At 37.9% G+C, this 27,676-nt stretch overlaps 1 protein-coding gene across 1 annotated transcript in view; it reads right to left on the bottom strand.

The window, feature by feature from the left end:
- LUZP2 (leucine zipper protein 2) overlaps positions 1 to 27,676 on the bottom strand; it is a 368,157-nt gene that overhangs the window by 140,501 nt on the left and 199,980 nt on the right. Inside the window, exons 4-5 of the mRNA XM_088145088.1 lie at positions 24,874 to 24,955; positions 4,711 to 4,773 (exon numbers count right to left, since the gene is read on the bottom strand). Of these exons, the coding sequence (XP_088001214.1) occupies positions 4,711 to 4,773; positions 24,874 to 24,955 (145 nt within the window). The remainder of the gene's footprint in view (positions 1 to 4,710; positions 4,774 to 24,873; positions 24,956 to 27,676) is intronic.

The following is a 27,676-nucleotide window of genomic DNA, read 5'->3' as shown; positions in this document are numbered from 1 at the left end:
CAATCTTGAAGGGTAGGTTGAGCTGAGATACAGTCAGTTATCTGTGGAATTTCCATGGCTAAGGATGGACTTGAACTTGAATTTCCGTAGTCCCACTTCAACACCTTAATCACTATAAAACACAGCTCACCCACTGAAAAATTACACCAGTCAATTATGTATTTTATTTTGCCCAGATGATCCAATCATTCTCAGCTCTTTAGAGCAAACCCAATTTTTCCTAGGAATGCTCACTCTGGAACTTGTGGCATTTTACTAAATTATAGTGACCTTCCTATTTTACAAAGTCTTCTAGATCAGTGTTTTGATTTTGTAGGAAACTGCTTTTATTGTTTCACTGTTGTTGTTTTTTTTGGGTGGGGTCCTCTTTGACTCTGCTGATTATTAAAGTATGAAGATTTAATATGCCCATAGCATTGTTGTAACAGGCACATGGCATTTTGAAATGACTAATCCTCTATGTTGGGATTCTATCCCTTTCTTGAATGCATGGCTTTGACCTAAAAAAAATCTAAGAAGTGAAGTGACAAACAAACTCATCCTTTCTGCTTAGCAAGAGCATCAAAGGAAAAAGACTTAGATGGTTTAAAAGAGATCAAACCAATGAGATGTTTCACCTGTTTCCTCTGCACAGCATGTTTCTGTGCTTAAGCAGAGAAGTTCTTTTGCCATGAATCCTTAACTGTAGCATCTAATCTACTTTCTGTTTTCCTTGCCAGGTTAACAGCTGCCACCATGGGGCCAATCTTTTCACATATTTATCAGGTGGCTGAGATATTAAAATTGCAGTTTGAAGTGTTGGAAGATATCCAGCAGATAATTATTTGTAGTCTACATTCAGCATACACACACAAACACAAAAGGGATAATCGCAGTGGATTCTCCAGAGCAAGGCAGAATGTCACTTAGCAATGAAAAGGGCTTAGCAGTTAAACACCGAAGGACTTTTACCTTTCTCATCATTCAAGTTAAATGGTTGCATTATATATATATACACACATACAAATACATTATTTTAATCTCTTTTTTGTTTCTAATAAAAGCTAAGTTGCCAATACTTATGGATTATGTCTGAACTCTTCATGAGGATACAGTTTGCTACCATAGTGTATATTTACATGAGATGCTAAAATAAATCTGACCCTAAGTATGGGTAAGGCACTTATCCATCAGTTCATTGCCTTGTAAAACATCAAATTGTGGCCCTCATAATTAGTTGTTTATTATCCAACTTTGTCATGGCTGGCTGACAACTCTTTCTTAAAAATAAAACAAAACAAAGTAAAATAAAAGTAGTTGGCCATTTGTCCCTCTTACAACACCCATGCCTGAAGTATATATGAGGAGAAAAACAAGAGAAGAATAGAGACTGCAATGGAATGGACTGATTAGACAGCGACCCTAGCCATCCACCTCTATCTCCAGAGGCCAGAAGAAGTTTGTAACTTTTCCTCCCTATTCAAAGCAAATCAATTTTAACCAGTGGTCTAAATTTCAAATGCTTGTTAATTCTAATTACTACATGGTTTAGCTTATCATAGGGATATGATCATTCACTGGTTTAATTTTTTTAGTTTGTTTTCACTGTTTGAGAAACTTCTAGTTGCCATTTCTCCTGGTAACCTGCAGTGAATGAAAGTCTTTTGAGTGTACTTGACATGTGCAAAGAGAGGAAGAAGGTTGCTGAGTGCATGGACAAAGGCTTATTTGTATATTAGTTTTAATAAATCCTGAACTGATCGATTCTGGTCTAAGTTTGTCTGCCTTTATAACTTAAAGGTTTCAATCAATAAAACCTGAAATCCAATTATGAAACTTTGAAGGAGACAAAAAAGTAGATATCTCATTTGCCTATTCCATTTCCAATTACATACATATACATACAACTTGTGACCAATCATACACAGAGTTTCTGAATGTCTCCTTTGGAGTTTTTCTGAGTTTTAAAAGTGGTAAAAATAAACTTTATAAAAAGTATATTTCTATAGATTGTAGAAATATAAGATTATAGCATAATCGAGCAATGCATCCAAGCAACAAGAATGTTTACAATAAGAAAAACTCATATTTTGCTTTTTGCTTAGTGGGACATGCCATGAAAGCTTAACTATGTTTAATTTCATTTAAAGAACAGCATTCATCAAAATTCATTAGATACTGCTAAGCATTTAGCTGAAGTCTTGCAAGTGGTCCCAAAACAGCTTTCAGTTTCCATTTCATATTTTCTTCTTTTTATGCATCTTTTAAAGCATTTTATGTAGAAAAAGAACATAGTTTTGTATAACTCCCCAAGAGACATTTTAATGCATTTCCTGTCGCAAGGAGGTTGGTGAGAGCGCATCTGGAAAATGAAATTGTCTTAGAGGAGCTGATGGGTGACAAATGTTTCATCCAAGCTACTTCATAATATAAAGTGGCAGAGAAAATCAAAGCTCTTTATGCTACCTTGGATCAAATACTTCAAACAGCTGGAAGCATTATACTCCCAAAATGTGCTAAAATAATTTAAATCATTTTAAGAAAATCTCAAATGAATTTATTTCTTAGTCATATCTTTAGGTGAAAATTAAATGCAATATAGCAACAACAAGTATTTTTGCAAGTTAATCCCCTTGTTCCTTTTCTTGATGTGGAAGAAATCAACTGATTTCTGTTTTTTGCTGTTACTTTGTGTTATAACTTTTCTTGAGGTCCCTTTGCTAAAACCTGAAAAAGGGGCTCCCTAAAATTGTATTTATCATTTTGATTTTATTAATAATTATTAATACTTTATTATATTTATTATCATTAATTCTGAAGCCATTTTCAGTTTCCAAAACATTGTTAGTTTCTGAGTGATCTTTGCTAGCCAGTCATAACTCCTTTATGACTACTGCATGAAATGTGTTTTGCTTGGAACCCAAAAGAAGAATGTTGTATTTTAAATGTTCTTCCAAATTGTTTCAAGAGGGCTGCAGTTCAGCAGGACCACATCCCAGAACATTGCAGTTGTTTCAGGTTTAGGCCAAATCAAAATCCAGAGGGTCTTGTGGGCAAGCAGGGCAAAATGAGTGCATCTCATCCATCTCCTTTGTATTTCTCTGTGTGGTCTGTGTACCAGCCTACTTGTCAATGTTTCCAGGTTCTTCCTTTCCCTATTTCAGCTGCCACCTCCAAGATATTTAGCTTCAAGCACAGCATATTCAACTGGCTTCCCCACCTCCAATATTCTTCCCTTAGCTAGCCACAACCTTGGCTTCAAGGTGGCACAGTCAGCAACTTGTTCACCTATCTTCTGATCTTCTTAGCACCTTCCTTTCTCTACCAACCCTTAGCCACAGCTGACATCCTTGATTTCAAGCACACCACATCCAACCAGCCCAGCAACCGTTTCTCTTGTTCTTCCCAGTGTCCTCCTTTCCTTACCTCCTCTTAGTCTCACCACTAATGTCCTTGCCTTGATGCTGATTCTCCCCACACAAAACACTTCTGCTTGGAACATACTTTTCAGACCATGTCTGACAAAACACATGTTCTTTGGTTCAGAAATAGAACACTAGCCGTTCCACGGATAGAATAGTTTGTACACAGAATATTTTTCACATCTGTACTACAAAGCTACTTTTCCTATGCAGCTAAGCATCATATAACATAGCAAAGAACAAGTCCAAAATCTCAAAGTGAGAGTGAAATACTTTTGGTTCATATTTTAATAATTTGTATTTTCCAAATTAATACAAAATGCAATAACCTCCATTTTTTCACTTCATTGAATGTTGTAATGCAGACCTGAAAACAAAGCCCTTACAAAGGAAATAATTAAATATCCTTCATTAAGAGGAATTACAAATTTCTACCAATCAGAATTGAAAACTGACACTACTTTTATTCAAGTAGAATAGAGACTAAGTACAGTCAATGCATTCTATAAAGTCACCACGAACACTGAGTTAGCACATACTGAATCCTCAGCTGGAAACGTGTGCATCAGGCGACTCAAAGTTTCACCGCTCTAATGTCCGCAAATGACTACAAAAGTGCCACAAGTATTGATTTTGCAGTTACAAATAAATGTTAATGAGTAGGTGAATTGGCAAATACGGAATCCACAAATAACGGGAATCAACTGTATCAAAGTATTTTGCATAAAAAGGTAAAGTCTCTTTCAAGTCAAGCTTGAATCATGAGAATGTTCCTGTAGCTGTCTTGGTAATAACATGGAAGTGATTTGTCAGTATTTCCACTCTAGCCTAAAGTCCTGGTCCACCCTGCATAGCCCTTTTATGTTCAGCCAGCATAACTGGTTTTATAAATACATAGCATATAATAAAGTTATGAAAAAGAATTAAAAGTTCCCAACAGGGTCTTTGTCAAGATTATGGTGGAGCAAAGGAAGTATCCAGGTACTCTGCAGTTACCTACAAATTAGTAAACAGAGTTATTGGGAATAGTTTAAGTATTCAGGGCAATTTATTGTATCAATTACAGTTTTATAAGGGCAGAATGTTTAAATATTCAAAACTTGTTCTTTCTGCAGCAATATGTCATTTTCATTATATAATAAAACAACAGGTAATATAATATTGGGAATATGCTGGGCATCTAATAACTCCTTTTCTTTTCCCTACAAAACCAAACACTGACACATGTAATGTGAATTTAGGTTCCTAACAAAATTGTAGCAATTATTCAAAATCTTTCTGGGAAAAAAAATTATAATAATAACCTTACCTCATTTTGGAGATCTCTGATCATTTTGCTTTTTCTCTCCATTTCAGTCTTCAAAAAATTAATCTGGAAATGTAAGTTGAAGAATTTGCTGTAAATCCTGTTCTACATAGGATAATAAAGAAATATAATAGTATCTATCTATGGTTACTTTACTCCAGCTGTCAGCTCTTTCTTTCATTGCTCATTTCACCTAGCCAGCTCCAGTCTTTTAGTCATTTCAGTCTGTTTTAAATCTGACACTAATATTTAAATATTTCTGCAAAGCCTTTCTGGATTTTCAGAGCCACCAATTCATTGATAGCAAGACCATCCATTCCTTGTATATTTCTTAGTCTCTTGTCTCCTCTTAGTCCTAGGTCTTCTCTTTACTCCAGGACTATTCACCCAGAGTAGAAAGTTATTGTGATAGATATGAGAGAATACTTTGTTAAACATCTCACTATACTGTATGTCATCATTTCACCTGTCCAGATTAAAATAGGAATGTTTCTCCCTCTGCCCCCCCAAAATAAAGTGGAAAAAAAGAAAAGAAAAATATTGAATCAGCCCCCACCCCTACAAGCCCATGTCCAAAGCTGATGTAGAATATAGTTCTCAGCTAGTAATAAAATAGTCTTCCAAATAATTTTTTTATTAGTATTGTATTAATGTATAGATAAATGAAATGAATAGAATGCATAGCATAAGTAAATATGAAAGTTTACCTCTAGGACTTCATAAGTTCTGTGTCTAATCAACTATTCATAGTAGAAGGTTTTCTAGGAATTGTGATTTTTTATGTGATTCTGGTAAAGATTCCTCCTGTGCAGCAGTGAAAGCTGAAAGATTCAGTCTTTAAAAATACCCTTGAATTGTTTGTACAGGATCTATAGCAGCAGTTTATAATTGAATAGATTTCTCTCATGCACATTTATCTCACTAGAAATATATTATTGGACTGTCAACCAGCTTAATTCCAGGAATAACATTCCTGTTTATAGCCTGCTTAAGTTTATAACCAAAAAATAAAATCTCTTGACGTTCTCACCTGACTTCCAATAATTCTGAACAGTTTGATGAAGTATGGGTGAAGTAAATTAATTTCACACATTTTTCACAAATGACTTCAAAAGCTCTGAAGCAGGATTTAAACAGTATTTACTGAATTTCTTCTGCTAATTTGCTCTCCCACTACCTTCATTATTCTTTTTTTTTTCTTTTTCCTTTTCTTAGAAGAATCACAGACAATGATTTTATCTTAATGCAGCCCTCAAGATAATTTATGATGGGCCACTTTCTTTACAGATGGGTCACTACCTTTATCTGTAAGAGAGACCCCTTCTCCACAGCAATCCTGATAAAGTTTCGTGGAAAGGTCAAAGCTTTAATAGGGCTTCAGATCTGGGCTGCAAAGAGATAACAGCAGACTAACTCTGTAATGCTATCTAGTAAATGTCCAGAGTGTTGCAACCCAGATCAAGGAACCTAGGCTTTTATCTTGTACCAGCCAGAGATTCCCTGGTATTAGCACATTTGGAGGCATGCACTTGTGTCTCTGAATAATAAGAGTCTGTGTGAATTAGCTTATGTTGTATGATGGGCCAGCCATCCACCCCTACCAACTTGTGCAGCCCCAGAAGAGTTCCACAGGGACTTGTGGCATGATAGGAAAGATTTTATTCAAAGGTGTTATGTTGGATATGCAGTGATAAAACAAAACAACATTCAGATTCCAGTTGTTATATTCAAATATTAAAAATGAGAAATATTCAATATGGAACAGTTCATCATAACTCTGCCCACCTACTGTTGGGGCTCCAATAACAACATCCTCCTCCTCCTCCTCCTCCTCCTCCTCCTCCTCCTCCTCCTCCTCCTCCTCCTCCTCCTCCTCCTCTTCTTCTTCTTCTTCTTCTTCTTCTTCTTCTTCTTCTTCTTCTTCTTCTTCTTCTTCTTCTTCTTCTTCTTCTTCTTCTTCTCCTCCTCCTCCTCCTCCTCCTCCTCCTCCTCCTCCTCCTCCTTCCAGAAGTTCATGTTTTCAGTGCTTTGGCAGGACTGAAGCCTTGGCAGATTCAAGTACCAACCCCACTTTAGCCAAGTTCTTGTATTATCAGGTTTCTTGATTACAGGAGTGCTTTCCTTTTAAGCTTTTCCAGAATCCTGAATTATTATACCTAATTATTATAGATATGTTTTGTATTGTTTTGTATTATTTTGATATTATGTAAGCTGCCTTGTATGTAGTTTCTAACAAGGGTAATACATGGGGTAAGGGTGGGGAGAGAGAGAAAGTGAAAAAAGTTTCTAGATCTACATTCCAAAGACTGGTTTGCAATGGTTTCCTAAAATGAGAAAGAGACTTTGTTTTAGGGAAAACTTCTTTTCTAGAAGGGTAAAACTTCTCATCATGAGAAATGGGACTACATGGAAAATGTCAACCTTGTCTTGAGTTTCAAGAATCCATGCATCTTGAAACCGGGGACACAGTATAAGGGCTGTAAATGTGAGAACCACAATGTACAAGATAAGCTTTAATGCATGGCCATCTTGCCAATACAAACTTAACATGGGCCTCCTATTCTTGAAACATGCAGCTCTTCTGCAAGCATTATACAAACTGATTATACATTATTTGCATTCAGAATCAGTGGAGACAAAAGAATTCTCTATACCCTGTCACAGCAATCTCCAAGTATAGAGGATAAGCATTTGTAACGGACAACTCCCAGAATCCTTAATCACATACAGAGGCTCTAAAGATGGAAGGTCTTCAGTAATCAACTGCCCTTTACCTGTGGAAGGCAATGCAAGAGATGCTTATCTAAATGTTCCTACATGTGAGCAGAGGATTGGGAAGGTGACCTTTGGAGTAATTCTTTACTGAAATCATCTGTCTATTGCATTCTGATTTAAAGCAACTGTAAAACCTTTTATTTATTTTTCACTGTAACATTCTTATTACAATTATACAGCTCTCTTTTACTCTCCATTCTCTTTATAATACTACTTTAGGACCTTAAATCATGAGATTATCCCAGTTAAGGCATGTTTAGTTTAATTTAAATGGGCAAATCTTAGCAAGCTATGCTGATATCAGTTTGCAGAGAAATCTCAGAATGCTGGACTTGCAAATTTCATTGATACCTGCAAATATTTTTAATAAGCAAATATGTAAGAATTAAGAACAATCAGTATATGTAAGAATTAAAAACAATCAGTATTTCTTGGTTTCTAAACTCAGCATAGACATTGTGACTTTACAAATTAGCCAAGATCTGAATTTAAGATCCAAATTCAGCAAAATTTTATTGAAATTTGAATTCTGAAGGCAACAAGATTTGAATCAAACTGATTTGAAATTTTCTTTGATAAATGAAACCATAATTTATGGTTGCCTACAGCTGCTTCATTTTGTGGTCAAATGGGATGAAATTAGACTGAAAATAGCAGGACTGAGAGATCCTTTAGAGGATATTAACTGTGCTCCAAAATTTCAGCTGAATACTTCAAAGGTTATACTGTAACAATTTCTTGAAATATCTCTTTCACCTCTTTTAAAGCACAAATAGCAGAGATGAAAAAAATATGGCATAGCAGCCCACAAATCGTTCAGCAAAGAGCTTTTAGAAAAGTTGTGCTGAAACAATGCAAAAAATATCCTACTATAACGTAAACTGTTTAAAAAGCAAGGGTTTATAAATATCAAAGAACAATTGCCAAGTTTGTTGGCATGGCTTATAGGCAAGACTCTTCTCTTCTGCTGATAACTTGCTATGCATGCTTGGTTTTTTTTTCTTTTCTGTACTTTCCTTCCTTCCTTCCTTCCCCTCCCCTCTTTAAAGTAGTTTGAGAACTCTGTGTGCTTTCAAAATTGTGAATATAATGAACTATAACATAGTCCTTCTAACATATGCCATAATGTGCTGGCTTTTATAATATTTTAGACCACTCATGAAATTATTCATTCCAAGATTAGACAAACAAAATGCAGAAAAGAAAAATAGGGATTTGTTTTGCATTTTTAATTACATCAGAGGGGATAGGGAGAATGAAATGTCAGTGAAAGGGAGACTGAAATATCTGAGGAACGGCAGACACAGAGAATATAGAAATTAATAAAGCCGTGCATCTTTCAAAAAGAATTTGGAAGAGATCATTCCAAATGCATGGAAGCAGGACATCTTTAAAGCAGCTATGCCTTAGGCATATTTTAAAGAGGTGCTGTAGTTGTAATCATGTGTAACAAAACATCTTTCCCAAAATATTTTTGAAGCATGTCCAACCTTTAGACTACAAAGAGCTATATCACAGGTCAGACATATACACTGAGATTAAGTAAGGATAAAGCTAAAAACATGTGGTTTAAGGAGAGACTATCACAGAAGAAAAAGCAAACCAGCAAAAAGGAACTGCAAATAAATCTGAATCGTGGAACCCGCGTAAACAAACCCTAACAGAAATATGGGACAAACAGCAAAGTATTACTCCCTTAAGTGCTGAGGTAGCAGAAACTGAGGTGATTCAACTCATCTGTTGATTATTTATGTCAATATCAGAGTGACCACTGTCTCAGCTTTGTCCATATATGGTAGGAAAGTGGTTTGACAGCTGCAAAGCCGGAAAATCCACCAAATCTCTGAATTGCAATTGAATCCCCCCAAAGCAATTTGAAGGCCTTGATTCAGCTTGATCCTAAAAATTAACTGAAATATTTCATTGATTTAATCACTGTTGAACCAGATCGCCATTTCAGATCTTTACACTGACCTAAGAGATAACTGATCCAAGTCTTTACCTCTTCATTTGTGCCTGGGGTAATCGTTTGTATGTAAAAATATTTAATTATGTTAAAATATGTCTATATGTTAATATAGAAAGGTATATGGAATGGGGCTCTGAATGTCATATAACTCTGCTCTTGAACATCACTAATGATCAAACATTAAGTGGGTGAAGTAATCACATACTAAGCTCAAATCTTCTAACGAACCTGTACCTTATGTAAAACAATAGCCACTTGTCATCCTTTCCATCTAATGTGGAAGTCACAAAGCCTCTTCAGCCTTTCTCTAACCATCTAGCCTTAACAATTTTCTCTCACATGCTACAGGTTTAATAACTGTGCTGTGGCTACCATAACTGGGCTGAAAATCCAGACAACCACTAGAAGGCAGCAAAAAGGGATAGTGGTAGAGTTGATTATGAAAACGATGAAACAAATTGTGTATGCTGCATAAAGTTCTGATGGGGCAACTAAGTACATCTTGTCCATTAATTTGTCCAAAAGCCCACCAGCTGTGCAGGTATGTGCAAACAACAACAGCAACAACCCTTATGTTGGCTGGTGTGGGTCTTCCGGGCTGTGTGGCCATGTTCTGGAAGTTTTGTTTCCTAACGTTTCACCAGCATGCTGGTGTTAGGAAACAAAACTTCCAGAACACGGCCACACAGCCCGGAAGACCCACACCAGCCATCGTATTCCAGCTGTGAAAGCCTTCGACAACCCTTATGTTCTTTTGCCAATTGTTTTGTTTCAATCTGAGCTTAAACAATTGGAAATTGTACACTGCTTAGAGTCAGTCTCAGCTGGAACAATTTATAAGCCCTGTGAAATACATAAATATAAATTTTAAAAATAGCACATACATACATACATACATACATACATACATACATGCATACATACATATTTCTGTGCCTCAGTTTTTGACTCCTGGCAACTGCCTGGACTAGTCCCTGTACTTTTCTGGAAGTGGTTTGTCATTGCCTTCTTCCTAGGGCTGAGAGAGACTGACTGGCCCAAGATCACCCAGCTGGCTTTGTGCCTAAGTCAGGACTATAACTCATGGTCTCATGGTTTCTAGCCTGACTATACCAAACTGGGTTCCACATAGCCAGTCAGTAGCACATACTGTATAGCAGTGTTTCTCAACCTTGGCAAATTTAAGACCTGTAGACTTCAGCTCCCAGAATTCCCCAGCCAGCTTCAACTCCCAGACTTCTGGAAGTTGAAGTCCACATGTCTTAAAATTGTCAGGATTGAGAAATACTGCTGGGTATGCAATCATTATGAAGCACCTACTCACAATACATGTTTATTGCCAAAAATAGTAGTGGGATCTATAATTTAAAAAATTATCAAAATGTTTACATAACTATTCCTTTTTCTGTGTTCAGGCTGTGAATGTAGTTGCTAATCTAATCAACTAGGCACCACCTACACATAAGGGACTACAGAGAAGTTATGAAATCAAATTTAGAGCCAGCAGTTCCCAAGCTGCGATGTCAGCTATATAAAGAATCAAATCAAATCAAATCTTTATTACAGTCATAGACCAGCATAAAGCTATATAAACAATCAGCAATCAATCAAACAGTCCATTGCAATGTAACAGGAAGAAAAGGCAATGGATTTGAACTGCTTAGGGGTATTTGAATCTTCACTCTGAGTTTTTCCATACTGCAGCCTTAAACTTATGCATAAACCAGCTGGAAATAAACCTGGCTTTAAAAAAAATCCCTTTCCAGATTTCAGTCTCTTCTTCTCCTGTGGCCATGGTGATGGTCTGATGTTCTATCACAGCTCCTGTCTGATGGATTCCCTTTCTTCTTTAGACCTTCTGGATTAGTAAAAACAAATACTCAGCTTATTATTTTCCTTCTCACTTAGTCTACAAGGAAATTTCACCTGGTTAAAAACAAAACAAAATAGACTGGTACATCTTTTCACTATTCCACTGTTCTGTCAATGAAGTTATTTTTTTAAAAAATGGCCATGGAGGGCAGGAACAGTGACCAGAGGGGACCTTCTTGCCATAGTACATAAGTAATGAATTGGAGTGGAGCTGTTTGCCTACAATGAAATGAAGAGCAGCAGGAAATCAGGCAGGACCATTTGAGCCAGAAAACAATTCCTTTGTTGGAAAAAGGTGAGTAGAGATTGCCTTCTAGTTGGGCTGTGGATGAATAGAGAATGACATAGTGCATTCCTACATTAAGAAATAGTCAGCTGCTCATACTCACCCTGAGCAAGCTTGTTCTGAGGATCAGCCCTCTAACAGAGGAAAAATCACATTGTGTTTTACAGCTTCAACCTAGTATACAATTGAGGTGCATATTTAACTGTGCCGTATGGTGTATCCAAGAATTTCTACCCAGGTTTTGCCAAGGCAGAAATTCTGCCATATTTTAGGAAAGGAAAAAATGAGAGCAAATAGTTCAGGGAGTATTCATAGAATATGGATTGAATGTGGACTGGGAAAATAACAGACAAGGGAGAGCAAACATGTCCCTTCTTGCACGGCTCCTCTTCAGATGAAAATCTAGAGCTTCCTGACTTAGAGGGCTATCAGTAGCAAACTAATTCTAGAAACTCTGAGATGGGATTGGGGGTTCCTACTTCCCTCCAGAAGAGCCCTTAGTGGCAGACATCTTCCCTTCTGACTCCGCCCTACCAGCTGAGCTTCCGGCTAGCCCTAGGAAGCATAGAAAAGGACACATTCAATGGATAGTCAGGTACAGGGGTGCCTCCCTGAGAAACAAAACTAGTAAGTATGAGCCTATATATAAGTAAGACACTCATGGACAGGAACACACTAAAGCAATCTCTGATGGCTGGCAGATCAACGTGGACCCTGAAATGCCAGCTTTAAAAGTCCTTTCTTTTAGGTGGTTGGTAGCTGATGGTGGTGGAATCCCAAGCTTCTTAACTTGGCCTGGAAGTTGTTTCTTCTGACCAAGTATTTTATCCTGAAGCAGGATACAAGAAATGAAATAAGGTGGGCAGAATCCTATGTGGCAGGTGCAATTATTTCTTTTTCTTTCTTGTGCAATGTCTTTCATACTGCAGGTACATTGTGGTTGTTGACTGCAATCATATTTTTAAAAGTGAAAATGCCTTGGCACTGGTTTTTATACGCTTATCACTATTATTACTCTGATTTGCTGCTCCTATTTACCAAATGCAAATGTGCCGAAATTGGAAGTAGGTACATACTGAGCACAAACAAAGGATCTCCAATTTGAAATGCATATGAGATGGCCCAAACCATTCATCATCCAACAATGAATTATCATCACTGAGCTCCAATTCCCTACAAACTGCATGGTTTACATCCAGCTGAGTGCAGTAAAGAAATGAAACTATCTGTTTCTAGTATTGGGAAGACAGCAGGCTATAAATCTAAAGAAGGCTCCAGACTGTGGATAAAGGATGTAGAATAGACTTGATTTAGAAGTGTATATAGTTAGCAAGCATTTTTTCCCCTTTCTTTTAGAAAATTAAGACCTAGATCAGCATTCATGAATATGCATTTTATATTCCAATATTGCAGGATAAATGATTGGATTCTTTAACAGCAACAATTAAATACTGAAGTCAATGAAAAATATACTCTTGAGATGAAACAAAGGCCTGTCGTGGAACCTGCCTTGCATTCTAAACCATCTCTGAATAAGAGGCAGGGAACAATTTCTCATCCATGTTTTCCCAGACAGGCTCAGATAATTTTCTCTATGCATTACAATAGAAACAGGACAATAGAATACAATATAATACGATTAGCCTGAAGACTAATCTTGAGAAATGGAGGAGCTTCAGCTGCATTAGATTTAAAGCTGTCCCGCTTCCACTCAGTTCCACATTGCTGGCCACCAGCAGCAGAAACACCACCAGTGGTAGCCTTGGTGGTAACTGGAGCTCCAGCTTGGATACAACCAGGTTTTGGGTGTTGGTAGCTCTTCAGGTGCAGTAGAGTTACAGCATAGTAGTCTTCTCCAACCATCAGACTTCAGGATTCAGGATATAATTCTTTAGCACTACTGCTGCTTTTGGCAGGTTTTATGTTATCAACACATGCAGTAAGAGTGAACCTGAAAGATTTATACAATCTTTCTAGGGGCAAAAACTCTATAGACATTTCAACATTAGTTAAAATACTGAAGATTAGCAGTATTTCTTGGGAGAATTGCATGCTTTTCCACATTACATTTAAAATTGTAATGCTGTTATTAAAAAAAATAAATAAAAGACATGGAAAATGCCACGTTAAGCTGCTGCTGTCTTTTTTCATCTTATCCACAATGACTTCAACTCTCTAGTAAGGAAACATGTATTGCTGTTGCATGAAATTCATTATAGCAGTGTTTTGACCTTGAACAGTTCAGATTATATTCTTCCTACCATTGATTATGCCCAGCATTCAGACAATGTTTCTTTATTCAACACAGATATGAAGGATGGAACAATATCTCTATATAATAATTATTGCAATATTAAATTTTAAATCATTCAGTTTAGTTTCTTGCCTTTAGACTACTTATGAGTCACACAAGATATATAATTCAATAGAGCCATACCTAATACACTGAGTTAAAAAAAAAAAAAAAAGTATACTTTAACAACTCTTGAGTGCACTGACCAAATTATATCAGAGCATTTTCCATTTGAAATCCAATATCCTACATTGCCTGCAGACTCTGGAAGCAACTATTTTATTACTTGGAATTCTATTTAAAAATTAGATTTCCACCCTGACCACACAGTAACAATTAATTTACAAGTGTATTGTCCTGCTCATCTAAAATTCTGCATCTTCTCCAGCGGGTTGAATTCTTGGAGGAATCCATTGCGCAAAGGCTTTAGGATAGAACTAAAAACGTAGCACCTATTAGCGCATCTCGAGGCAATTCTTTCCATACCTATTTGAACGTAGGCTCTCTTTCACTGAATGCGTATTACTTTTGAAAAGACTAGTGCCTAGGGATGGGGAGAAAATTGCTTGATTCATATTGTAATGTAAATCTATCCAATTTAAATCTATCCCTTCTGTGCATGCACTGCATTGAATGTGGTAATGCAGTTATTTGATAAAATAATACTTGGGGGGGATGCAAATCAAAATTCATCTATTAGTGACAAATTAGAAAAGGCTCATTATATTTGGGCAAACATTTTATATTGGACAAATTGCACATGTGTGCAGCTCTTATTGAGAAATGCATGAAAGTCACTGCAACTTTTTGAATACATTTTTCTTTCGTTGAAAAAATGGTAACCCAATGCAAAAATTAAATGGGCTGAATTTAAAACAAGAAACCACAACTGAAAGATGTGTTCATCCCTACCAGTACCATCACTATGATTAAAAGAGAAGTATGTTTCTGTAAACGTATGAAAAAAAAATGAATTTACAATGCTTTCTTATCAAATATTTGTATGAACCTAGGAAATGTACTCATACAGTGTGACATAACACTTATGGAGACCTTGGGAATTTTTTTACAGCAACTTCTTTTAAAAATGCATGCTAGATTGATATTACAATTCTGAACATCTCAATTCAGAGGCCATTATCTCTGAGTTGAGTATCCATAGAGGGTTGTGGTTTTAGTTCCCCAGAGAGATTTAATCTAGAAGTGTGGCAATTTCATAATGGAGCAGTTAATGGAGACTGTAGAGCTATGTCCTTGTACTAAATCTTTTCACCATGTAATTTATCACTAAGCTTCTGAATACCCTCCAGGATAGTAATGTAAAAATAAAGATCTGATGTAGAACAGATGGCAATCTATTTACTAATTTTTTAAAAAGTCTTCCAAGCTAAAACTCAGGTGCCTGAAGAAATGTTTCAAGAGTGAGGTTTTCAGGATCATCGTCGTCATCATCATCATCATCATCATCAAAACAAAGGAACATAATTATTGATTGCAGTTAATTATTATTATGAACAAGACAAAAGTTTTAGATCAACAATTTTGAATAAGATTTATACTTCAGTCAGAGACATTCACAGGTTCTGATGCTTTTGACATTTGCCCCTCTTGACTGCCCACCCCCAACCTCTACCCCCGGCACCTATGACTCCAGCAAAAATATTGTTTGGAAATTGTCTTATATATATAGTGGATAACATTCACCCCATGGGCAGTATCTGATTCATTTCATCAGCATCAGGGATGAAACTGCAAATGCAACAGACAGACCCAGGATAGTTTTTCACTTCCCAGGCATCTTTGGAAGCAGAGCTTGTGAAACTTTCTACCTGGTGAAAAGTGTGTAGAGCTTTGTGAGAAGCTCTGTCTCCAATTACCTGATTTGCATTCATTCTGTAAATTGTATTCAGTATTTAGCTCAAGGCTGGTACTTATTTATGGTCAAGCCAAGAGGCCAAAATACTGGTTACAGGGAGCAGTTCCCTTCAACACTAAAAAAAAGAAGAAGTAGTATAGTGGGCACACTTAGTTGGGGAAAGGATCTCCACCCACTTTTTTTTTTTTTTGTGTCTCTTTCTGATTCTTTTGGGTGTCTTGATCACCTTTTTTTTCTCGTTCCCCATTTTTCCTAGGGTAGGACTAACTGAATTAGAAATTTCATACAAAAGTATAAAGAAACCCCTCATCTCTACCTCTCTCTCTCTATTTCAGGAGAACTACAGAATGGGACAGCCAGCTCTGAGTTTTCCCTCTCCCTTTTGCTAATCCTAGAGAAAATCCTCTTTGAGTCCTCCCAGACTCAAAGAGAGAACCTCACCCAAGTGGACTTAACCCCAACCAGTGGGACCTATCAGGCTTATTCACTGAGTTGGACCTACAACAGAGCTCTGAGGAGGCTGAAAATTTCCTTCTTTGACTTGGGAGCAAAGTCTTTCTGGGTGCCTGAAGCAGTTATAGTTTCATTTTGAGGCTTCCCCAGTTCACATTATTTTCAATTAGTCGCCTATAGGAATGGATAACTAAGAGGCATAACTGGCTATTTGTCTATATCCATCCACCGTTCTCTTTAAGAACCAGTAGCATCTACTAGATATGACTCATTGGAAAAATTTGCATAGGCCTACAGCATTTTGGGAAATGAGAAGGTCACCCATGAGCAGCACAGAAGTGGGATTTCATCTCAGCAGCTCAAGATATTAAAGTAGAGTCTGAATCATTGGGAAAATTTGCATAGGTTTTAAAATTTAAATGTATGACCTCTCTTCCCCCCTCCCCCCAATTCTTTTTTCCATTCTTCAGCATGTAAGATAGATTTTTTAGTTTTGTCTTTCTGGGTGAGTCTGGCTGGGGAATCCACAAAAGAAAGAACTATTTGGATCTATGCAGTCTTTGCAAGACACATGGATAAGAAGGCAAGGTCTGTGCAGTGCTTCGGATTCAATCTCCAGAAAGTGCTTCAGAGTATGTAGACATACTTGATGTAGGATCTGTCTAGAACATTTGAAAGAAGATACACATTTTCCCAGGACTATGTGGCACAATATCTTTTCCAGGAATTTTTTTACTTTGGAAATGCTATCTATATACTACTATATACAGTGGTATCTCTAGTTACGAACTTAATCCGTTCCGTGACTCTGGTTGCAACTCGAGTTGGTCTCAAGTCGAGGCAAATTTCCCCATAAGGTTCAATGTAAATATGGCTAAACAGTTCTGAAACATATGCATTTTATTTTTAAACCTCAAAAACCTTCCAAACACCACAAAAACCTTCCAAATGCCACAAAACACACCACAAGCCTCACCGAATGTCTCCTTGCTACCACGATCTCGCCCACAGGAAGCCGCGACTGCGTGGCAGCAGGGAAAATGGCCGCGGATCCGGTTCGTAAGTAGAGGCAAGTTCGTAAGTAGAGGTAAATTTTTGGGGCCGGAGCTGATCGTATCTTGAAAATTTCGTAAGTAGGGGCGTTCGTAAGTAGAGGTACCCCTGTACTACTAAAACTCTCATGTAACCTTCAACTGGGTGAAATGGTGTGTCCTAGGGCAATAATTTTTGAACCAAGGTACCTCAAATGGGCTAACTTACAGAATGTGTCCACAATCTGGGGCCCATTATTCCTGTGAGATTGAAATTTGGGAAATTTGTGGCCGCTTCAGCACCGCTGTGCTGCTGCGCAGCTGTGGTCAGCCCAGGTCACGATTGTCATGGGTGTATTACCAACCTCTTTCCTGCCTCCCTCTGTCCCCTGCACCCAATCAGCTGGCTGCAATGCTCAATGGGCAAGCAGCAATTGGCTGCTTTGGAAATAAGGAAGAAATTTGAAATCTCTTAACAGCGGTGGGCACTGAGGGAAAGTTGATGGAGTGACTTGGATGCCTGCTGGGGAGGTAGGGCTGGCTGGGTGGTGCTGGTGGTCGATGAGTGAGCCTTCCTGCTCCCTCAAGGGAGGGGGCCCTTGGGGATACAATGGAATGGGGAGCAGGGGTGCAGTTTTCCTCATGGTCCACTGCTCCCTTTGTTCCACCTCCTCCCAGCAAAGTGGCAGGCAGTTATGCAGGTCAGCTGAGGAGGAGGAGGAGGAGGAGACTTCACTGAGGCTCTCCTGAGGGTTGTGACAGGAGGGTAAATGGTACAAGCCTATATTATAGGAAGGAAGGAAGGAAGGAAGGAAGGAAGGAAGGAAGGAAGGAAGGAAGGAAGGAAGGAAGGAAGGAAGGAAGGAAGGAAGGAAGGATTTCTGATGCTCCCTACCAGCTTCCCACAAGCAAAGTCAATGGAGAAGCTGACAGCAAGTCATAAGTCGCTCACACTCCCACTGCTTTTTTGCCCTTTGTCATTCTGTTTCCCTGTTTAGATAAGGAAATATCTGTGAAACGATGACCCAATGGGTCACAGGTCATCTAGTCGTGCTTAAAGTTGCAGACAAATAGTTATTTTTATTGAATCCCTTAATTTCTTCCTTAGGATAATTGGTAAAGAAATTAAAAACACTGGTTTGGAAGTCCTTCTCTGAACTGAAATTATATATGGATGCATCCAGCTTCCAAAGTGTTTAACAAAGTTGTAAGAAATAAAACATAACCTCAAATTTCATGTACATTTGGTTCTTAATATATTCTTTTCCACCTTTGCATATGTGAAAGTTGGCATATAAGTGAAATTGGGATTGCTTCCACAACTAGAAATAAGTTTGTTCTGTTTTAAGGTGAAGGTGAATATGAAATAGCAAAATATGATCAATAGCACAGTCTTTTACATTTGCAGTAAAATGTTGGGAGAGGAAGGAATGGAAAATTAAAATTATCTCCTCCTCCTCCTCCTCCTCCTCCTCCTCCTCCTCCTCCTCCTCCTCCTCTTCTTCTTCTTCTTCTTCTTCTTCTTCTTCTTCTTCTTCTTCTTCTTCTTCTTCTTCTTCTTCTTCTTCTTCTTCTTCTTCTTCTACTTCTCTTTCATTTTCATTTTCATTGTGGTTGTTTCTTAAACAGATTAGAGCTATTTCTTATAATACCTTTGATAGTTGAATTCATTTCAGTCACCAGAATCGCTACAGCAATAAGCTTGGGTGTTTCATCAAGCTTATTGCCCACATAAGGAGGAATGCTGAGAACCATTTCACTGTGTCTGCTGATATTTGTACAGATATCACCATCACGACATTTGTCTTAAATGACACAGGAGAGAGGGTTTTGTTTTTTGTTTTCTCTCCTTCTAACTGTAGTTTTAAATAATATGTTGGTCATTTTTTTTGCACTGATCTAAACCACATTTGTAATTTGCATTCAGTGCAACTATCTACTCAGAAATAGTCCATTGAGTTCAATGGATCTTATGCATAGGTAAATTGGTTCAGTATAGTACTGCAATGTTATTTCCACATGATCCTGTACTCAGAAGTATAGACGTAGCCATACTGACCAAGGATATACTGTGGAAAGTAATGTATATACTTGCCCTGCATGTCTATACATTGCAGCCCATTTAAAATTAGTTCTGGAGCAAAGGCTTTATTATATAAAATTCCGCATTTCAAAGCATGGGTTCAGTACCCCCATGATCTGCCATCAAGTAGCACAGCTAGAATGAATGCCTTTTAATTTCACCTGTGAGTAAACTATATGGTCCTTCTGCCACCATGTGGGTCATCCTGAACCTGTGAAATGTAGGTAAAAGGACCCTGATTGCGTAATTTATGTTTTTTCCCCCCTACTTTTCTTTGGGAATTGATTTCCTGAATAGATATGGCTATTTAATATAGAGTCTCCCCACCCCTACAAAGAGAGAGTCTTCAATTATCCACTTCCTAAATGTAAACAGTAGAGAAGTGCTCCCTGTTTGCTCAAAATGTGCTATGTCTGCTTGTCTAATGAGTATTATACAGTAATATGGTAACTGATTGTTTTATTGTTAATTGTGTAAGAGAATAAAAGACCCATCACTCTTGTTTTTACAAGCACAGTAATGTCATTCTGGTTTTACTCAAATGTTCACTAAGGAAAACCAATGACAAGTTTAATAGCAAAACTTCTTAAACACACCCAAATGTATAAACACACCCCAATACATGCATAGCATGCCATAGAATGTTCCTGACATAGTAACACGTTACCCACTTTAAGCCATCTTATTATTTTTAATTGCTTTTAAAAATATTTTAGTCACTATGACTTTAACTATAACATGTAGTTACTTTAAAAGAATAATGGATAACTGATGGAGACTAGTTAGCTATTTATTACACTGCTCATTTACTTATTCCTCTCCCTTCCCAGTCACAATTATTTTAAAAGAAACAAAGTCTTACTTCAGATAAACTGGCAAACTTGCTTCTTTAGTGCTGGCTGGGCAGAACTGGGCCAGAAAAGCAGAGCACAGAAAACTCTAAGGGATGAGTTTATCTCCCATAAGAGCAAGCTTTAAGATTTATTTCTTCAAGACTTGTATCATTACACACGGTTTGACTTAGTTTGGTTCTCAGGTTCACTTAAATCAGGGATGAAAATATACTTTAGCCTAAACCTACAGATGCTCTGTGATCCAAAGTCATCACTGGTTTAAGATACTGTAGAGCAGTGTTGTCCAAACTTGGCCACTTTAAGATGAGTGGACTTCAACTCCCAGAATTCCCCAGCCAACATGGCTGGCTGGGGAATTCTGGGAGTTGAAGTCCACTCATCTTAAAGTGGCCAAGTTTGGACAACACTGCTGTAGAGGGATGCTATGTTCCATACCATGCACTTTTTGGTGACTGAATCCAAACTGTTGAACAGCCCTAATCCCCCCCCTTCCCCATATGTGCGGGTGCACAGACACACACACACATCACTTTTCCAGGCTTGCAACTTCCATAGCAGTGATGTTCTGTTTTCATGTTTTTATTGGATAGTTTTATTGGAAGGAAACTCATAATATCTAGTGTTAATTTGGGCCAGTCATTTTTACAGAACAGCAATTTTTCCCCCAGCTCCCTACTGCCGCCCCTTTTTAAAGAAACTGTGTAATTTATTCCAAGGTATCTCAGAGAATCTGTTGACAAGAATTGACAGCTGTAATGATTTAGAGAACTGAAATAATGGAACTGGAGGCTGCGGTTTTCAGCTGATTTGGAGAAAGTTAAATGTAGAAGAACTGCTGCTTGTTTTCATTTATTCACTCTAAACCTGTTTAGATTCCCAAGAGAGAAATTTGGTTAAATGTAATGCAAACCTTCTAACATCCATTTAAGAATGTAAATCGAAATGATGTATGCTTGCACATGAGTGTGTCCACTACTAAATCTTCTATTAATCTTATATTTAAAAAAAACAGAAAAAAAATAAAGCACTAACAGTTTAAGAAGAGGGGGAAAAAAAACAAACTTCTATATAAAATGGATTTAATTTTCAGTAGCTACTATTTGTGCTTTGTTTATTTTCTTAGGTACTTTAACGTCTAGTTCTAGGGGTTTCAGATACCGAATTGGAGGAATCTTGTAGTTAAGATCATGGGAGGTAAACAAAAAAGCAACTGATTCACATGTCAGGTGAAACCTAACATCACTAAACAATGTCAGGCAAGCTATCAACTCTCAGTTCTTGTCAGCCATCTCTGGTATACCAGACAGGAAACACAACTAGATGAGCTGATTCTACTTTATTGTAAGGCTACTTTAATAGAATCTTGCAAGTCTGAAAGTACAAATCTTCACCCTCCCTGTTTACCACTTGAATAGTTAGAGTGGATCCTTCCTAAATTTCTTTCTCTGGCTGTTATTCTGTTGCAGACTTTTTTCTCTTTTATCTGATCATTCCCTAGGTGGCATCTCTTCCCCCCATCTTCCAAGGTCACCAAAGCCACCCTCACATTCCATCACAGTCCTCTTTCACTTCTACACAATGGTGTTATACTTGTTTATTATGCATGGATACTTTAAAAAGGAAGGATCTAGCCTACCAAATGGTTTCCAGCATTGTGCTGCCTGACACACAATTTGTGATACTTCATGGATCACAATAGTGATCAGAAAACTAACTGTGACAACCTCTCAAAAAGGTGCCAATAATTGTTGACCATTGCTGCATGTGATCAACCAAATAAATGCTACAATAGAAGAGAATGTATGTAGCTCAGGGTTGAACTGTGGAGTCCTTGGTGCTCTCTGAGCTTGGTTGTTTGTTTGCAGATGTTTCATTACCTGACTATGTAACATCATTAATGCTAGTGAGTGTGGTGTTTGTTCCTTGTTTATATACAGTAGCTTGCCTTGCCAGTGTTGGTGGGAGTGTGGCTTTCTCCTTGGTAGTTCCTTGATTTCTGCTTGATTGTCGTTTGGTGTTAATCCCTGCTTATCTGGGTGTTGGCTGCCAGATAGGTTCTAAATAGGTTCTGGTCTTTTTGTTTCCTTCTTAGCTTTTCTATTGTCTCTTTTGAATGGTATGTAAAAGTGGTTTACCTCTATGTGTCTACTGATGGCCAAAAGCCACACTCCCACCAACACAGGCAAGGAAAGCTACTGTATATAAACAGGGAGCAAATCCCACACTTACTAGCATTGATGATGTTACCTAGTTGGGTAATGAAACATCTGCAAGCAAGCTAAAAGCTCAGAGAGCGCCAAGGACTCCACAAATAAATGTTAGGTGAGTGCAGACTGCAAGAGACCTGTCTCAACAAGATCTTTTGAAAGCATGCCATAGTGCCTCAAAAAGAAGTTGATGTGGAATCATGGTAGCTAGAACATATCAATGAAAATTAAATGAAACATAGGTCAAATTTTGTTGTTGTTGTTCAGTCGTTAAGTCGTGTCTGACCCTTCGTGACCCCGTGAACCATATCGCGCCAGGCCTTACTGTCCTTCACTGCCTCCCTGAGTTTGCTCAGTCTCATGCTCATTGCTTCAGTGATGCTATCTAACCATCTCATCCTCTGCCGTCCTCTTCTCCTTTTGCCTTCAATCTTTCCCAGCACAAGGGGCTTCTCCAAAGAGTCCTCTCTTCACATTAGGTGACCAAAGTATCTGAGCTTGAGCTTCATTATCAATCCTTCCAATGAGCAGTCAGGGTTGATTTCCTTTAAGATTGACTGGTTTGACCTCCTAGCAGTCCAGGGGACTCTCAAGAGTCTTCCCCAGCACCACAGTTCAAAGACATCAATTCTTCGGCACTCAGCCTTCTTTATGGTCCAGCTCTCACAGCCATACATTACTACTGGAAAAACCATAGATTATGAAAGGTTTTCTGATAACACATTTCATGGAGACATTGACATGTAATGGGCCACTTGGGCCATGAAGTTCATGACTGTCCAGCCTCTGCTTCAATTGAAGAGGGAGTCTATCCTTCTTTTGGCCCATTGGTTCCACTCTCAGCCTAGAAAGTGTTGGGGTGAGGTCTAGCAATACACCTCTTCTCAATCCCTACTTGAAGTGATTACTGAGGACCATAAAGAAATCCCACAGCAGACAGTATCCTTCAGGGTTTAAGCTAGCTGAGGGATTTGTTGAACGTTTGTGTCTACTTGCTTCACTGTATGAGATAGTTAATGCCCATGTAGAGAAAAAGCCATGAGACAAAGAGAGCAAAAAGAACTCTTTTTATGTGTGTGTGTGTGGAGAGGGGTGAGAATTAACAAAAAGAAATGTAACTATTCCAGGAAAGTAAATATAACAAATTATGGAGGGCCTCAGAGCTGAACTTGGAGTAACTATGCAAAGATAGTTATAACAACATGTACACAAACATGTTTTAAGTCTGGAAGGATGTCGATATAGGAATATTTTTTATTACGGTCACTGACCATAATAACACATTAACACATTAAAAATAAAATAAAAACAAAACAAGATAAAACATTACAATTGGTGTGGTAAGCAAGACAAGGAAATTGACTCTCCAGATTTGATGGGAACTATCCTTTACTGAAACAGGCTGCAGCAGCCTTTCTCAGCTGGGGTTCTGTAAACCCCCAGGGTTCTGCAAGAGATTGTCACTGAAAAAATAAAAAAATAAAACATTGCTTTTTTAACTTCACGCACCGTGCAATGTTAGCACTCACAGTGGTGGGAACTTTTACGTGCTGCGACTCAGCTGCTGGCCTGCCTCTCTGTTTGGGTGTAGATGCTGTAAAATGTGGATTGTGTGTGATACTGTATAATGTATAGTGATGATGATAATGATCATGATGATGATGATGAGCAATTTTTATGCAGGGATACCCTGAGACCTGAAAATTATTTAAAGGCTTAGTTTAAGGTAAAAAAAATGACAAAGGCTGGGCTCTAGTGACAGAATCTTGAAAGCCCAACTGTGTTTTGTTTTCCTCCCTCTTATATCTCAGAGAGTTAGGGCAGAGCATTATAACACCTTAGCTGGTAAAACACCCAGGAAATTCTGATCTTTTTAATGTACAGTTGTTGTTATCAGAACAGTATGAGTCAGTCTCCTTGAAGGTAGCTAAGTTTTGTTATGCTGCCTGTAAAATTGTTGTTTAGTTTGTGCCATCTTTTGTTCTTTGTTTTTATCATTGTACTATGTTATTGTTCTGTGTATTTTTAGCTATGAACTGCCCAGAGTTGATGGGAGTCAGGCAGTATAAAAATGTAATAAATACATCAATAAATAATTAGGAGATATTCAAATGAGTCCTCGTTTGGAATCACCAAACCATTGGTTAGTAACCACAAGATATGCTTCATCAAAGTATCCAGTTCTGTTCTACAATCAGTATAAATCACTAGCTTTATTCATGAATAGGGATGGGTGAGAATTTTGTTGTGTTCCTTTTTTTTAACAAAAGAATTACCAAATTTCGCACACATTTTTGAATCGAATGAAAAGAACTTGAGATTTGAAAAAAAAAAAAAAAGGAAGAAAGAAAGAAAGAAAGTTAAATTGATAGGCTTGCCCATATCTCTTTGTAAAAATGTGTATGAAGAATTTGCAAAGGAGGGGACACAGAAAGGTAGATGAAAAGAATACAGGAAAGTCACTTACTGTGGCCTGTTGCTTTTCTGCCTTCTCAGCTGCCTCATTAAGCTGTTTTTGAAAGGCCTCCTGGAGTGATTTCATTTCTTCCCTAGTTTATTGAAGAAACAAAACACAAACTTCATCTCTATTGTCCATTAAGAAATAATGCCTTTGTTTTCTCTTATTTCATGACAAGGCATTTTTAATTACAGCAAACAGTTTCTGCTTCTGCTTTGTTGAAGTGGCTTATCAATAAAGCTACAAACAACCAGTGCACACCAGTAAAATTCCTAAAGGAAAATTCAGAAATAGGAAATTGCCTCCCTTTTGTATCTACTATATAGCCTGCTGTGCAAGATATTGCCACTTGAATAATTCTGGTTGGAAAAAAAAAAAAAGCACAATTGCCATAAGCAAAGAAACTCTAAACAATGGCATGTTGAATCAGAATGAGATTATTGTAAGTGGGAACCATTCTGTACTTATTTTAAAACAAACAAACAAGCAAAAATGCTTCAAATGTTAAATCTAATTCATTAGCGTTCTTGTTTCCAAAGTAAACCCCTAGTTACAGAATTGTGTTCAGAAAGAATCACTAGAAAAAGATACAGTCACACAATCTTGAATTCTTCAGGGAACAAAGGCAGATCTTAAGCTTCATTAGTGTCAGGAAATGATATGGTTCTTCTACAATTTACACCTAAGGCCAATTCAGTTTCTGTTCCAGGGATCAAATTGGATATACTTGTTTCCAAAAATGTGTCCTCTAAAATACATAACCAAGCTTCTGTTCCTACTAAATGCTTACTAAGTTTCCAAAAACTTACACAGCATTCACTTGGTGTATTAACTTATTTCTTTTCTACTGAAATATCTGCAGTATAGGCGTTCCAGTGTACTGCACGATATAATAATGCTACCATATTTGAACTTCCTAAAAAAAGTGTACTTTGAAGAGACAATTATTTTACCTAATGCTTTTTGCAAATGCTTGTATTTGTACCCCACTTTTTTCTTGGGAGTGCAAGATGCCATATATGGGGGAATCCCTCTTATTTTATCTCAACAATCCTAGGCAAGGTAGGTGAAAGCCTATAGAGAAAGATCTGTTTAAACTTACTCAATATGTTCATAGTCAAGAGAGATCTTCAGTCTGGGTCATACTGGTCAAAATCCAACATATTTTATGCAAATGAACAGAAAGCCATTCTTACTCACACATACAACACTCAAACACAATCATGCATACACATTACCCACTTTGTTCCTCCTAAACCTTCCTCTCTTCACTGCCCACCCCTGCAATAATAAACAGAAGGCTGGATCCTAGAAGCCAATGAAAAGTGAAGACGGAATCCTAAACTGGATGTCAAAGAAAAAAAGAGTGGATTCCTGGGTAGAGAAGGCTGGATTTTAGTTTGTGGGAATAGGAAGAAGAGAGGCAGGATCCAGGGCTGGGCGTCAGGTCTAGTGTTGGGGGAATGGAAGGAAATGGGTGGGTGGAAGTAAAGGCACAAGCTTGATGGAGAAGCTTGATGGCTGGGCACAGGTAGAGGAGAGGATAGATCATTACTGGGGAAAAGTAAAAGCAGAGAAGAGCAGGGACATGCAGAGATGAGGAGAACAGAGAAAAGAGCAAGAATAAGGGAGGAGGAGTAAGGGAGGGACAGGTGGAATGGCATATAGATATAGAAAGAGGAAGAAGCTTGGGGGAGAAGGTGAACAAGGCTGCTCAGAAGCTATTTCATCCTCTTCAACAATGAGCAATCCTGGACATTTCAGCTCTTTTTAGGTATCTGCTTGGATGGGGTATTCAGTCTAAAACTGGACCTGTCTGGGAAATACCAAATTCATCTTAGATTTAAAAGATACACAAACTCTATCCAAGTCATACATCTATATGTGCATATTAATATTCCAGGAGTGGTGAGTGGCCCCTTTTCCAGGGGCATTATCTGTCACTACGCCTGCTCGCTGGTGCCCTACAAGACCTATACAGTTCTGACCCTACCATCCTTAAAGACCTTGTTCTTTCCATAGACTCTGAAGCAGGATATTACAGAGCACCGTACTGAGTCAGAGTAGTTTGCTATTGTTTGGTTTTACCTCCCAATATGCTTTCTCTATTGTTGTTTTAAATTGTTAATTGCTAGTTTTAACCCTTGTAAGCCATCCAGAGTATTGTACTAGTGGGCAATCATAGAAATCAAAGTTATAAATAAGTAAACATAAATTAGATAAGATCTGGTTTTGACAACCATGTATCTGGTTTGCCTGGAAGCAAGAGGAAGCTATGATATAAAGAGCTGTTGGCAGCATTAGAAAAGGCTGGGAGAGCAAGAGTGAGCAGGAAAAAGAGTCTCTGTAGAAGCCAGTTCTCTAAAATGCAGCTACTGGAGGAGAACCAATGGAGGAAGAAGAAGAGGTGACCCCAACTGCCATGATAGCAGTCCAAATAACACCAGGGTGTATATGAGCACTCCTGGCTAGGTCAAAACCTGTTACATTCTGTATGTCAAGATGATAATTGTCCAGGACTACCTAGGGAATTAAACACTAGTGGTGCAGTGGATCTGGGCACCTCTAGCCAGGTGGAGTTCTTAGGAAAAGGAAAAAAAAAAAAAGAATCAGTTTGCACACACCAGAACAAGTTGGCTCAATAACACCCCTGGCCTGTTTTCCTTAGGAGGTATCACTGAAGAGCTAGTTTCTAGGACAGTGTTTCTCAACCTTGGCAACTTTAAGACATGTGGACCAACTCCCAGAATTCTCCAGCCAGCATGAATTCTCCAGCATGCTGGCTAGAGAATTCTGGGAATTGAAGTCCACA

The sequence above is a fragment of the Python bivittatus genome, unplaced genomic scaffold, assembly GCF_059951505.1.
Source record: "Python bivittatus isolate LINGU-HERP-01145 unplaced genomic scaffold, Pbiv_v1 ctg000480_np1212, whole genome shotgun sequence".
Classification (NCBI taxonomy): Eukaryota; Metazoa; Chordata; class Lepidosauria; order Squamata; family Pythonidae; genus Python; species Python bivittatus.
The sequence above is the reverse complement of the archived record's forward strand: the minus strand, read 5'-3'. Positions and strand labels throughout refer to the sequence as shown.